A 14,939-nucleotide genomic window follows, 5' to 3' on the forward strand; every position below is an offset into this window, starting at 1 on the left:
TGAACATCGCCTATTAAAAACGTAGGATATATAAATTTGTCTTCAAAATTGTTCAAGATATGAGGCGGTAGTGGTTTTCCCCCAAAAAACTTGTGAAACCCAATAACCCTCTCAGAAATTCCTCGTGTTGCAGGAATTATCCAAATATTACCGTAAAGATTGATGTGCATCACCAAAAACGGTACAGATAAACTTCATGACTTGATTGACCCAGATCATATCGTTTAGGCTGCACCCTCGGCTCATTTGGTTTAATAGGAAGGTATAACAAGTTCAGTGTCGTTACTTGATTTCTATGTTATACATGCATCAGCGTATGGCATTTAAAACGAGCAATGGAGACATTTGTAATTATCAAAAAGATGATGAAATTATTTGAGAGACGAGAATGGAGAAGGTAGGAAGAGGTGATCTAATCTCTCCCTACGCTGTATCATTACACTAGTATGGACCTAAATAAAAAGCCTGTAATAAATGAAGCACTCATCCAATTACAGAACATCGCCAACAGAAGAGTACATCTAAAGTTAAACAGTTACCAAACTCTAAAGAATTCTTATACACGATGCTACCATGAAATGCAGTTTTGACAAATAGTCGCTTTTAATAATATTTGTTTAGAATTGTTCTGCTTGGTTTCGTGTAGGATATCTGAATTACTAACTACATGTATGTCATTATATATGTAATTAAATACATTTAATTTTGTCAGTATCTCTTATAACTATCCATTAAAATATAAGGTCAGATTCTGTAGGATTTCATACATAGTGTCGATTACAAGCCCTGTATACATACATTTCTCGAATCTTTTCCAGTAGTGGATATACTGACATATTGTCCCGGCATTGGTTTTCGAGCAGTATGTGTTTCGAAGCTGTTATTCTGTCCCTGACCATGTGAACGTCTTGCACGAAGACATTTTAAGATTTCGGCACATCATCTGTACACTCACAAAAATGTTTATTAAGTTAGTTCGGAAACGATTTTTCCTATGAGTATAAATTGAAAATCGATTTAGAAACATGCATAACGTTACATGTACATATGTGCCGTAAAATTGTTTTATCTTGCTAAATATGAGCAACAAACTAAGGATTTACTCCTCATCCAGTCTGTGTTATTGTCTATGTTTTTAAGCATTTTTGTTTGTTTTTGTTGTTGTATTCTAATGAATGAATCAAATAAAGGTAAATTAATAACACACATAAAATATAAGCTACAATATATTTCAATCGATTATTATGCGTGTATTCGAGTTGTCTTTCTTGGAACACTTGATCACATGTACAGTTACAGCTTGATCAGAAATCAATCTGTCCGTTTCGAATTAGGTAAGCGACTGTTTGTTATTATTCTTTAAATGCTGTTTTCATTTGTCAATTTTCCGTTTCTATATGTGTTCTCACTAAATACAACAGGTCCAGCCGATATGAGAATGAAATGCGGAGTTGTTTTTAAGGGCCCCGAAACCGATAGAACAAGTATACCTGCTACTGTGCTAGTCCAAAATACCGGCACATTTATTTGGCTGTCTTATTGGTTGGTTACATTTAAAAGAAGATAGTTCGGTTTTTTTGGACTATAGGATACCATGCCGACGCTACTACATTTCATAGGCACCTGCCAGCATATGGTTATTGCCAATTTAAAGTGAATTTTACTGTTTCGTGCGAAAATTATACCGTAGCGTAATAATTCAGTGTATGTGTACCGGTATGATATTGAGCGAACAATCCAACGCATATTTATCAAAGATGATAAGTAGAAGATATAGTCTTTTCATTTCCTAAATATTTCGTTTGATTTGATTGTATAAACATTATAAGTCATTAACTTGCAATCTTTATCAAGGTACACAAACGCATTATGGCATGGAGGCCGCCATTGAAAATATTACTGAACACAAGAAATTTTTCAAATTTGTCAACCGAATTTAGTTAAATGTAGTGACCAATCTTTGACTTTAATAGACATGGTCTGCTAATTCAATCCTAGCTCTCTTGTTTATGCATCAAATTAAATGTATTCAAAATATCAAACGTATTTCTTGCAGCGATAATATTAATTGTATTTGATTCAGTAGAAATATTACTGGTACCGAGTATTTGAACCTGTTACACAATACCGGAAAAGTAATTTATGGGTAAGGTCAGTTCTATTTTCATTATTATCATTCAAAGTTTCTGCCCTTGACTGCATTTTTACAACGCTGTCATTCACACTTTGTCATTTTATCTACTAGCCTCGTCTGTCAATAACGTTTCACCTGTGATATATTAATAGGTATTGTGAACTCACTGGTCATAATTTGGGTCACGGTAGAGTCTAACCACCGGGTCTTGAGAATCTATAACATAATGCATGCTTGTGCCTATCCTGATGAGAAGGAAATAATCATTATATGCTGAAGGTTTTGTAAATTAACACTGGGTAAAATGTCACCGTGACCCTAAGTAGTGTTAGTATATATATACTCACTCTGTAGATACAATGAGGGATTCGACACTCAATAAGGACAGATTTTCTTTTTTTTTTTACTTCAAAAAAATAAATATATCTTTTAATCAAATATTGTTTATAATACTAATCGATATGCCCTAATTTTTAGCTCACAATTTCTTTTGTTACAATAAAATAAAATAAAAAGTAAAGTATCCTTCGCCCCGGCCGCAGTGGTGAATGGAGAGTATAAAGCGGTCGTGGACATTAGGCTTACGAACATTGTGTGTGCTTGGAATTGATTTTGGTATTGGTAAAAAGAAAACATAAAAAGGAAGAATATATTCGTCCCTGCGGATTGTCGAACCCCATAGACGTAATTGAGTCCCATGCTCATGTACTCCATGTTACAAATTCTTGCACCCTGCACAGGGTTGACCTGAACCACGGGCTAGTACCTTAAACATCTCGGGGATTTTTTTCTATAAGTGAAGACTTAAATCATAGGGTTATTGTAAGCAACAACAAAAGTTTGGAATTAATAATGACCTGATCATGCGTGAACACGTGATAACTAATAACATTGACATAACCCATTGTCAGCTATACGGACAGGCGCATCTGAAAGTTTACATTATTAAGGATTTATTCCAATTCAATATGAAATATGCAACATTAGTTATAATCTGGTTGGCCACAGACACTAACAATTACACCGTGTAACTGACTTACTTATTCGCGTAAAAACGTGGTTTGAGACCTAAGACAATTTTACGGAAGGATTATATATTAAACCCGAGAAAAAAGGAGTTCAGCCTACGTTAAGGGGCTGTCACATCTCTGTATACTTGATTGATAAGGAGTTATCTTTACCCTTCACAACCGTTACCTCTATCTCAACAAGAGGGTCTAAACAAAGCTAAGGCAAGACACGGCTTGACTTCAGCTGTGGCTTTTGGTGCTTCTGGGCGTGTTCTGACTGTCTCAACCCTCGTTTAATACGCCCGACTTTGTAAGGTCTGCGTCTGAATTCTGGGCTGTTGTAGTCAACACGGAACGAAGAGAGTTGGCCCTGTGATAGATGTATGTGATTGATTTAATGACCTTTCTGTAGAAACAAGACTTTCTGGTGATATGGAGCTATCATCACGCGAACTGCAGCTAGACAACGTAACAGAGCGAAGTTACTTGTTATAAAGTGGACAGACATATTCTACATTTTCGTCGATCACCTGATCCAGAACTGGAAATATCACCTCTTGCAGGATAGGAACGGTTCAAACGACAGTACTTTGCTACGAAAACAATGACTATACCGTCGGGAATCCCGTAAAGGTGTTTTTGCAGATCTAGACGCAAGTCTAAATGTATTTAGAGAGAAAAAAACGCAACTTCAATATAACGCATATTTTCTTGTGTTCTTGGTGTGCCTTTTCAACCGCACCAGCGGAAATGTATTTTAGCACAATGCAGATGATCAAAACCTACCACTAAGACACCATGGCTTCACACAACATGTCTGGATTCAGCCTCATGAAGATTAACAGAGAGCATGAGGTAAACGCGGAGCCTATGACGGAAACAATCCCGTTATCTATCTCTATTTTTCAGTCATATAGACTGTGAAGTATGACTGATGATTTTATGACGGTGCGACTCGTACCATTGTTACGTGCAAAATGTCAATTTCCAAAACGAAACCAGCAATACGCCACTAAATTACGAGAAAGTGCCCCTATAATCTTCCAGAAATCAGGATTTTCCTGCAGCTGTGTTATTTGCCACTGCGCTAACTGCGAACAAAATTTAAACTCCAATTTCCTTTATCTTTTAACATTTTCCCCCGTACGTCTCCCTTGATGCATCGCCAAACTAATTTGTAACACCAAATTTTGTTTCTCTAGAAAGATGTTAAATATCATTGGGGTTTAGCTGTACTTCATGTCTGTCAATATTTCACGTGTCTATGGAACTTTTCAATAATTTTACGTGTAATGTGGTTGGGATTTGTTTCAACTTATATTGTGAATTTCTCAATTTATTTTCTGTATAAAGGGAACCACTGTGAGATCTGCCAGTAGTAGAGATGACGATCCGCGTGGCTGTAATAGGAGCGGGAGCGGCAGGACTCTGTGCTCTGCGGCACCTCACCACCAGACAACACAAGTTCCAGGCCGTCTGCTTTGAACAGAACAGTCGTCTTGGTGGAACATGGATTTACAATGATAAGACTGGCGTGGATGACCACGGCCTCGCTATACACTCCAGTATGTACAAAAACCTAAAGTAAGTACAAAATATCTTGGAACAATTTCTTGTAAATTACAGAGAAAGTACAGTGAACCTATTGGGACCTTATGAATTAGTGAAGTATTGGTGTCGAGTTTGATGTTTAGGAGACAATACAAGAATCTTCACTTATGTCGATCCAGGGTCTCAAAGAAATACCTTGTTTTGATTAAACTCATTGGTTAGCAAATTATAGCTCCTGTTTAATCTAGAATTGATCATTAGTGTATACTCATAAAATATAGTAAACTTATTATGTTGTATTTTCAAAATCTTAGCCAGGCCATTTTCCTGATCTTGAAATAGTTTGGTCTGAACTGTTAGCTAGAATGTAGCTAATTGCATTGCATTGCCAGTCTTAATTGTTACAACTCGATAAAGTGTTGACTTGATCCAATCTACAATACCCATTACTGTTTATCTGTCACAGGACGAACCTTCCCAAGGAAGTGATGGCCTTCCCTGATTTTCCTTTCCGTAAGGATCTTCCGTCTTTTGTGAGACACGAAGACATGCTGGAATACCTTGAAAGTTATGCAGATCGCTTTGATTTATTGAAGTATATCAAGGTTTGTACAATTATGGAAGTTTTAATTGATTTAATAGATTTAATGTAAAGAAAGAAGGTTCATGGTCTCAGGCATGTTAAGGAGAAGTGGTTAAGGTCAAATGGATTGTGAATTGTACAGATCATGTCTTCAAAACCATTGAAGATATTGTGTCCTACTATAAGATTATCTAATACATGTAGCTGTTTAAACTTAGGCACATGCTGTTTCACTAATAGACATTATTTACATATACCTGTATATGGTGGGTAATCTCACTACGCCAATCTCCCTATTCTGTACGAAGTCATGTTACAGGAGCTCTCGCTTTTGTGTGGAGGTATGTAAACACTACGCTTTGTAGGGTAGTTACCTTTGTTTTTATACCTGTATATATTATGTAAAGTATTTTAATCTGGAAAAAGCAAAGTTGATGCAGTATAGAAATCGTTATTACCTACAACGATAAAGATAGATCTTCTAAACAGTTAATGCCCTCGCATTTTCCCCTTAAGAAATCGGGTATCTGACAGAATCTGCAAAGTTGTCTTCCATGTTGCTACAGTTGTTCGAGTATTTTACTTTGAATGCTTAACTGATAACATAGCGTAAAACCAATTAAAATTACAATGAAGTAAACCAAAACAAAAATAGGTTTAAAAGTCGATGTTAATCGTGGTGTTATGTGATGTGAATTGCGAAACCAACCAAGTAATTTCCAATTATCAAAACATTTAAACTTCTTCAAACTTTTATTAGCACCTCCCGCTTTTGCTGTAAATACGTTGTGGAGCACTTTACATATTGACTTTCCCCTTATGGACGAAATATTTATCTGATGCAACATAAGCTCAGTGTTTTTGGCTTTCTGCACGACATACACAATTTATGTAAGAGTGCACCATTCTTCGTCTTTTAGTGGTTATTTTACGTCCCAAGGTTGGGAATTATCAGTTCCCGAGGTTGGCTGTAACATGTTAGGTGAAATTTATTCTGATGCAGTTTACATGAAATACTTAATTTATCTGTTATATAGTTTGAACGTGCCAAAGGTTTTTATAGGTACATTTCCCTTATAATTCTACCCTTCGAAATGAAGCTGCAAGCTCTTGCAACGCGACGTCTAACGTCTATGTGTGTCCTGCATAGCGACATTATCCAGCAAGTTTAAGATAGGAGTTATGACTATTGACTAATTAATATAAAAACCCATACGTGTTATTTCAGTTCTCCACTACAGTGAGTTTGGTTCAGCCCCTGACCTACCCCGATAAGGTTACATGGCAGGTGACGTACAAGGCTTTATCAGACTCTGTTGTAACTCCTGTCACAGAAAACTTTGATGCTGTCATGGTTTGTAATGGGTACGTTGATCTTGTCTTATCTTCTTTTTCTTTTTTATGCTGAAAGGATGGTGCTCCTTTATTGCAAAGGTGTTGTTTTCAGGCCGTGATTTGTTTTCGCCATATTCACGGCCTGAAATAATAGTCACGAGCAATAATAGATTAGCATGGATTCAATATATACTGCAGTATACGGATGTTTAGAGTGAAACAAGAAATAGATTAAATATCATACACAATACAAATATTTTCAGGTGGACTTGATTTGTTATCTCAATATAGAAAGATGTTTTGAGTATTTGATTAAAATGTTCTGTGTCTTGCATTAAGAAGCTGTCAATCTGGAAATAAATGGGGACAAAAGAACAATAATTTGAAAATCATAATAAACAAAGGAATATGCTTATTGTTTTATCATGTGTTGACGACCGATGTCGATAGATTGGTGCTCTTGATTGATTGAAATAAACATATCTTGTATAAAGCATGGTGACGACGCTTTTTGTTTGCAGTCTGTCTAACATACCTAATGTCTACTAAAGGTGAAGCTTGTGGGGATGACGATAGTCTCAAACAAGTTGAATTGAGCTGAGTTGTTGGCTTTCACCAGCCGTACGAAAACGTCACTCAACTTGTTTAGGGTGAAGGGTCGCGTGCAGGCAGCAGACACACTGCGTCTTCTTTTGTTCTTATCAGGATTCGTAAACTTACGATTGAATAATAAGTTACAATGTAATCTTTTCCAAAATTAAACAGCCAAAATAGGACAACCGCACACAGCGTCAAAAAATGATAAGAAAGCGAAATTGTTCTGAAATGAAGACAATGGTACGAATATTTGCACGCACAAAATAATTGCCTAATTCAAAAAATGAATTATATAGATCACCTGGCATAATATAGGTGTATAGGCATTGAGGTAGACAAGAGGATACATTTTCATTACATTTTACACGATAATTAAATATAATCAACATCTGTTCGTGTGTTGTTATGGAAGCGGTGTTCGTTGATTATTTTTCCTGCTTTTTCTCGCCCTTGATATGCTACTTTATGTTTCAGTATAATGTTTCAGTATAATACATGCGCATGCTTATTATTTCTAAATTTAAAAAAATATTCAATATGAAATTGTTAATGGAGGTAACTCACAAATCACAGTTTGCTAAAATACAGATACATTTCTCAATATTCTCTTATATTGCAGACATTATTCCGTTCCATTTATACCCACCATTCCCGGACTGGATGTGTTCCGAGGACAAATAAGGCACAGCCATAACTACCGTTACCCGGCCGAGTTTGAGGGGCTGCGCGTGGTGTGTCTGGGTGCTGCTGCATCCGGGCAGGACATCAGTGTGGACGTGTCAACTGCTGCAAAACAGGTAGAGTTTCACCAATGTTTATTTCTTATCTCTTTTATCACATGTCGTCATAGAAACAATGTAATAGAATGTATCACCCCTTAATGATAATGACAACCGGAGAGTCAGATTTGTGTTGTCTGAATTCCGATATACTTACTATTCTACGGGTTGAAATTGCCTGTGTACATCATCCAGGAATAATTGATGAAGTAAATATTTCGCTACCTTGAGGGTAAAACAGAGAAATATCAACGTAGTCATGTCATTTTTATAATGTCAAAACAAAACGCTTGCCGAGGGTTTGATATCAAGTCCAAACCTTTTTCACTGAATGACTTTGCTTTTTTGATCCGTTTTTGATATGTTTGATATCATTTTGATGTCGTACTGATTGAATATTATGTTTCAGGTTTACATGTGTCACAGGAAGCCAAATCTACAGACGTATCTGCCAGATAACGTAGAACAAAAACCTGGAGTTAAGAATGTCACAGAACACACTGTGGTGTTTGAAAATGGCGAGGAAGTGACGGTTGATGCTCTACTGTTCTGTACGGGTTATAGATTCAGTTTTCCTTTCCTGTCTCCAGAGTGTCACTTGACAACTGAAAATGAACGTATAGTTCCCCTTTACAAGCACCTCATTCACACTGAATATCCATCTCTGTCATTAATTGGAATTCTGAAAACCATTTGTCCGTTTCCAAACTTTCACAATCAGGTGCTCTTTGTGATTGCTGCACTAGACGGTACTATGACTCTACCAAGTCGTGAGAACATGGATGAAGATACAGCTAAAGACTTCAGCAGTAGGCTGAAAAGGGGCATGCCAGAACGCTACGCCCATACTATGGGTACCATGCAATGGCGCTATAATGATGAGATTGCAGACCTTGCGGGATTTGAGCGTATTCCTCCTGTTGTTGAGGAACTATATGATACAGTACATATAACGCGTGTTAAGGATATCGTACACTACAAATCTGTAAACTATAAGCTGACAGGACCAAACACTTATATAACTATTAATGGGGACAATCCAACAACGTGATACGAACTGATATCATTTATTGTCTCAGTCATGATTTACAGTGAAGCCTTATTAATCAAGCTACTGATAATCCTATTGTCCCATTAACCAGTCAGTACTTTGGGGGACTAGATTGATTTGTTTTGGTCTATCTATCCAGATTCCTCACGGTCCATTATTTGTGCAAGTAATGATGTTAGCTTGATTAACAGGTTAATATATTTGATATAGCAATTAATTTACAGTAGAATCATTAGTTTTGTTAATTTGTTAGTGGCAAGTGTACATGTTGAGGTTTACTGAGCGACATGGCGTTATCCATACTTTATATTGGTGTCTGGTCACAAAAAGATTATTTATATTGACGATAGGTCATTTTTAATATCTTTAAATGTACGGTACAGAAAACATTTTTACACAAGAAAAACGTAAGATGTTTTAACGGTTATGTTTAAAATTGTTAACATTTGTTGCATTGCTGAATGTATATATATATATAAATTATGTTTAAAACTACTAGTCATTAAATATATCGGCGTAAACGCAAGGATTAAGCTTATATCCACGTCAGCACAAGAATGAAACTTCTCCAAGCGTCTCCACAAAAGAATCAAATATAACAATGTCAATATACATTATTATCCTGTCATCACAAAATCGAAGGCTCAGTGTGCGTCACCTTGTGGACGAGACAAGAAAACCTGTTTAATCTTTTGATGTATATTCTTACGATAAACAAACACGTATTCTCCTCTTCAGTGACAGAATGCAGGCCTTAGTTTGTAACCAAGGGTAAGAGTCGCCCGTTTTAGCTGTTTCATGTTTAAGAGAAAGGTTAGTCTGTCAAATTCCTGGAAGTGTTGTGGCTTTGTCGTCAACTTATATTGTCTCGTGTGTGTCACACAGACATCAACCTCACTTATTGATTTATATAAACTTTCACATTATCTCCTTTGTTATTTAATATCATTAACTGATAATTAGCATTACAAAAGCAATCATAAACTATCAACCATCCACACTACCAGGTTTTGTACATATTCGAAATTTTCATGATGCATTCTGTTTCATGTCACTTCGTTTGATGCCAAACTTTTTCCGTGTGTTGATGTTGTATTTTTTTTTATTGACCTTTCACATATGTTACCAATAAGATTAATAAAATCACCATACGCTTTTAACGCGGAACTCTTGTGAAAAGAAAATACATTTCACGCTAAATTAGTGTAGAATCTTTAATTTGAAATTAACCAATACCCCCTATTTTTTATACTTATAAATTCAAGGAGGCACACTCGCCTCAAATTCAACAGTAAGTAAGTAAGACAAACTGGATTTCCGCCTATTTGACACCTATTCTATCGACGAATCCAAGAAGGACGACACTGCTGCATGATGCAGTGTGATTCATTTTCTGGCGTACTTGATATATTTTACTAAATTTTAAGACGCAACCACCTGTATGTGTGACGTTTACCTATTTAAACTTAAACGTGGTCAAGTTGTTAACATTTCTATATATCAATAGTGGAGACTTTGATTAATCAATGTAGACATGTTTACTAGTTGACCTGATACTGCCCGTCCATTGACACAACCGCAGTCTGCCAAACTAATCCTGTTCTAACCTTGGTACATCGAAGATCTGCCCACCTGATCCTGTCACTCCTTAAAGCTTATTGTTAGCATGATAATGAAACTGGGGATATTTTTAACTTATATACCAAACAGACAATCTTATCTGAGTCACGCGCACAGTACCATTTACATATGTGCAGCAACGTATCAAATATAAAAAGATAAGGCGTAAGGAGTTAGGATATTGATTTCTTTGCATGTATCTCACGACAAATGCTAGTTAACTATTATTGGTATTACCTAGTTAGATACAATATGTTTGTATGAGCTTACACAAGATTAACATGGTAATTTTTAAAGGAATTGAAATTATATTCTACATTGTTTTGGTCACGCAACTTAGAGTGATAGAAAGTAATTTTCAAACTTTGGCGTTAAATTTGTCTATCTCTTCTTTTCGCACATTTAAATAAAGTATAAGATCTTGTCATTTTGATGCTATAAGACGAAACGGCTCAAAACAGCCAGTGAATTATTGGGTTTAGGGTTCAAATAAGAAAGTAATATCAATTTCAACATGATACATTTAAATGTATTCATGGTCATAACTATAAGCCTCTTTTCATATATTCTGGGCGATTCTCTACAGACATTACCCAGTTGAGGGAATACAATTGGAAATCAATTGTCAGAAAGAAATGTAATTAGTTGCCTTTGATCTATTACTAGTTCTTGTAACACTGGTCAGAAAAAGTGAAGAAGGATTTGGTATTAAATAAAAATATGAATATATATGACGAAATCATAAAAGAACAAATGTGTATTTTGTTTGATTTTGTCATTTACAATAACGACTCCTCAGTGAAGGTTAAAAAATCTCAAACAGTATTCACTGGCCAAATTATTTACAATGAATCTCAAAACGAACTCTCTGGGCAATTAATTTACAATGAATCTCAAAACGAACTCTTTGGCCAAATTATTTACCATGAATCTCAAAACGAACTCTCTGGCCAAATTACTTACCATACATCTCAAAACGAACTCTCTGGGCACTTTATTTACCATGTATCTCAAAACGAACCCTCTGGGCAATTTATTTACCATGAAACTCAAAACGAACTCTCTGGGCAATTTATTTACCCTGAATCTCAAAACACACTCCCTGGCCAAATTATTTACCATGCATCTCAAAACGAACTTACTGGCCAAATTATTTACCATGAATCTCAAAATGAAATCTCTGGGCAATTTATTTACCATGAATCTCAAAACGAACTCTCTGTGCAATTTATTTACCATGAATATCAAAACGAACACTGTGGGTAATTTGTTTACCATGAATCTCAAAACGAACACTGTGGGCAATTTGTTTACCATGAATCTCAAAACGAACACTGTAGGCAATTTATTTACCATGCATCTCAAAACGAACTCACTGGGCATTGTTTTTACCATGAATCTCAAAAAGAACTCTCTGGGCAATTTATTTACCAAATATCTCAAAAAGAACTCCCTGGGCAATTTATTTACCATGCATCTCAAAACGAACTCACTGGCCAAATTATTTACGATGCATCTCAAAATGAGCTCCCTTTCATATTTGTTAACCATGAATTTGAAAGGAAATTCATCGCCCATTTGTTATATTATAAATCTCAAAAGGAATTCCCTGGCCAGTTTGTTTACCATGAATGTCAAAACGAACACTGTGGGCAATTTATTTACCATGCGTCTCAAAACGAACTCACTGGGCAATTTATTTACCATGAATCTCAAAAAGAACTCTTTGGGCAATTTATTTACCAAATATCTCAAAAAGAACTCCATGGGCAATTTATTTCCCATGCATCTCAAAACGAACTCACTGGCCAAATTATTTAAGTTGCATCTCAAAATGAACTCCTTTTCATATTTGTTAACCATGAATTTGAAAGGAAATTCATCGCCCATTTGTTATATTATAAATCTCAAAAGGAATTCCCTGGCCAGTTTGTTAACCATGAATGTCAAAAAGAATTCTCTGTCAAATTTGTTACCATGAATGACAAAAGGAAAGCCTTTGCAAGTTTGTTTATCATGAATATCAAAAAGAATTCTGTGTCCAATTTGTTTACCATGAATGTCAAAAGGAATCCCTTACCAGTTTGTTTATCATGAATGTCAAAAACCAATTCCATGGCCAATTTGTTTATCATATATCTAACAAATAACTCTGTCCAATTTGTTTACCATGAATCCCAAAATGAATTCCCTGATCATTTGGTTTACCATTACTCTCAAAAGATATTCAAGGCTAAGTTGTTTACAGTGAATCCCGAAAAGAATATCATTTCAAAGTTGTTTACATTGAATCTCAGATAGAAAGCCGTGGCTATGCTGGTAACAAGGAAGTTTCAGTCATTGCGTCAATGGACGTATCACCGACCTGATTAAAACGTGCCCTAGGATGAATAAAACGTTTGGTGACGATCAATGAATGTAATCTGTAATTTTTTATCGCCGCTTTTAGGCTGAACATCTGTCTCAGCACCCATTTGAATGTCCAGCGCACACGTGTTACCATAGAAAGAAAGGCGGACAGACTTACAATAATAATCGGATGTTTAAACAATAGGATGGAATAGTATATAAACTGAAGAGGAATATGAGAAAGGTAAAGAAGATACAGTTTGTCTGTAAGTAAACAACACGTGTTATTTTAGGGTGGACATGATATATACATTGTTCGTCACCTATTTCACGACATAGAAATATTCTATATACTACATACATTTTGATATCTCGAGAATGTTAATACTTTATTATTAAGATACCTATTATCATTATCTTTATGTGAATTTTAATATTTTCATATATCATTATATAGTTTGCCTGTAGTAAGTAATTTTAAAGTGACTTACAGTATACGTTAACGAGTAATACCACAACAGTGCAACTATCACTGATACAAAGTCTTATAACATGTATGTATGTCTTTTGAAATTGGAATCACGAGTTGAGGAACCGATGTATATCATATTTTTCATATTCTTTAAAAAAAGAAGAAGGTTATTGCAGATATGATTTACTGTAGTCTTCAAGGGAGATCATAATGTCTGGCCGAGCAAAGTCGTCCTTATTTCTTTTACATGTTGCCTGATGGTTCTTTATTTGTTACCATTAATATCAATTAACAATGTTTTCGTTTAGTTCAACCCTTTCGATCATGGAGTGGTACACAGTTTTACCCTTTGTCGCTCTTATGTGTCTGGTGCCCACGTCAGATGGTCGCAGTAAGTAGCTTTATAACCTTTATTACTTAGTTTTAATTATTTGTGAAGGACGGTTTCATTCACAATTTCATTTGTTTCGTACAATGTATTGTTCCATGCAGTGCTTTTACTGTGGTATCAGTTAAATGTGATTTTTTTTCTGGATGTAAAGACAGGTGACAAGAATTTTATCAATGCTGTGCAACTATGTAACCATGGTAATATATATACACTAGCCACTTTCTACCGACACGGCTTTGGAGAAGTTCTTTTTAGCTAATTCGGTAGTGCATAGGACTACTAAACCAAAGGTCCCTGATTCGAGGGCTAGCACTGAAATAAATAAATTACATGGTTCGCAGAATTTTGGAATATTCGTTGAATATACATATACTGACCAGTGTTACTATTGAAATATAAACCAAACCATCATTCAATATTAATCGGAAAACAGAGTAACCTCCATCCAATCCCGAAAACCTGGGTTATAATTTGACTGTGTTGGCGATATTTCCATGTATGCTGAAAGTTGTTTATGTGTTATGCTTGTTATTGATCCGTATTTCAGTGTCTTGCTCTAGGAACGCGCAAAACCATTACCGGCTGGTATCCATATATCTTTACGTATAGTAACGTCCTTAACTTGGTATCCATATATCTTTACGTATTGTAATCTTAGCTGTTAATAGGACGTTAAACAAGATAAAACCAAACTAAAACCAAACCTTTACGCATTGTACTCTGTATGACTTGGCATTACGAGCAAAAAGACTATCTAACTGCAATTCTGATTGACTTTACAGCCCCACCAATGTGTGAACATCAGGAATCGTACTACCATCACGGAGAAACTGTTACGTATAAATGTGTCACGGCCATGTGTTTCCGTGGGAGGAAATGGAAAATAGTAAAAGCTGGTTTGTATAGTATATTCTTTCGTACGGATTTCAGATGATTATATCATTTAAAACACTCACTAACGTTTGAATTTTTCCTCGCATTAAGCGATTGAAATCAAATCAAATCACAAGAACGTTGCGAAATACCTTTACTGAATATCTTTAAGAATAATGAAGTTCGGGTACGAG

General features: G+C 35.6%; 1 protein-coding gene across 3 annotated transcripts; it reads left to right on the forward strand.

Moving 5' to 3' along the window:
- Positions 1-1,294: 1,294 nt before the first annotated feature.
- Positions 1,295-11,506, forward strand: LOC110453651 (flavin-containing monooxygenase FMO GS-OX5-like). Of its 3 annotated transcripts, none has more exons than XM_021502694.1 (6): positions 1,295-1,334; positions 4,498-4,728; positions 5,162-5,300; positions 6,507-6,643; positions 7,830-8,007; positions 8,399-11,506. In XM_021502694.1, exons 2-6 carry the CDS (start codon positions 4,529-4,531, stop codon positions 9,038-9,040), a joined length of 1,296 nt encoding a protein of 431 aa, XP_021358369.1. In that variant the 5' UTR covers positions 1,295-1,334; positions 4,498-4,528; the 3' UTR covers positions 9,041-11,506. The 3 variants fall into 3 exon arrangements, with proteins under 3 accessions (XP_021358369.1, XP_021358366.1, XP_021358367.1); XM_021502691.1 differs by lacking the exon at positions 1,295-1,334 and adding an exon at positions 2,103-2,151; XM_021502692.1 differs by lacking the exon at positions 1,295-1,334 and adding an exon at positions 2,112-2,146.
- The last annotated feature ends 3,433 nt before the right edge of the window (positions 11,507-14,939 follow it).

The sequence above is a fragment of the Mizuhopecten yessoensis genome, unplaced genomic scaffold (assembly GCF_002113885.1).
Source record: "Mizuhopecten yessoensis strain PY_sf001 unplaced genomic scaffold, ASM211388v2 scaffold7473, whole genome shotgun sequence".
Lineage (NCBI taxonomy): Eukaryota > Metazoa > Mollusca > Bivalvia > Pectinida > Pectinidae > Mizuhopecten > Mizuhopecten yessoensis.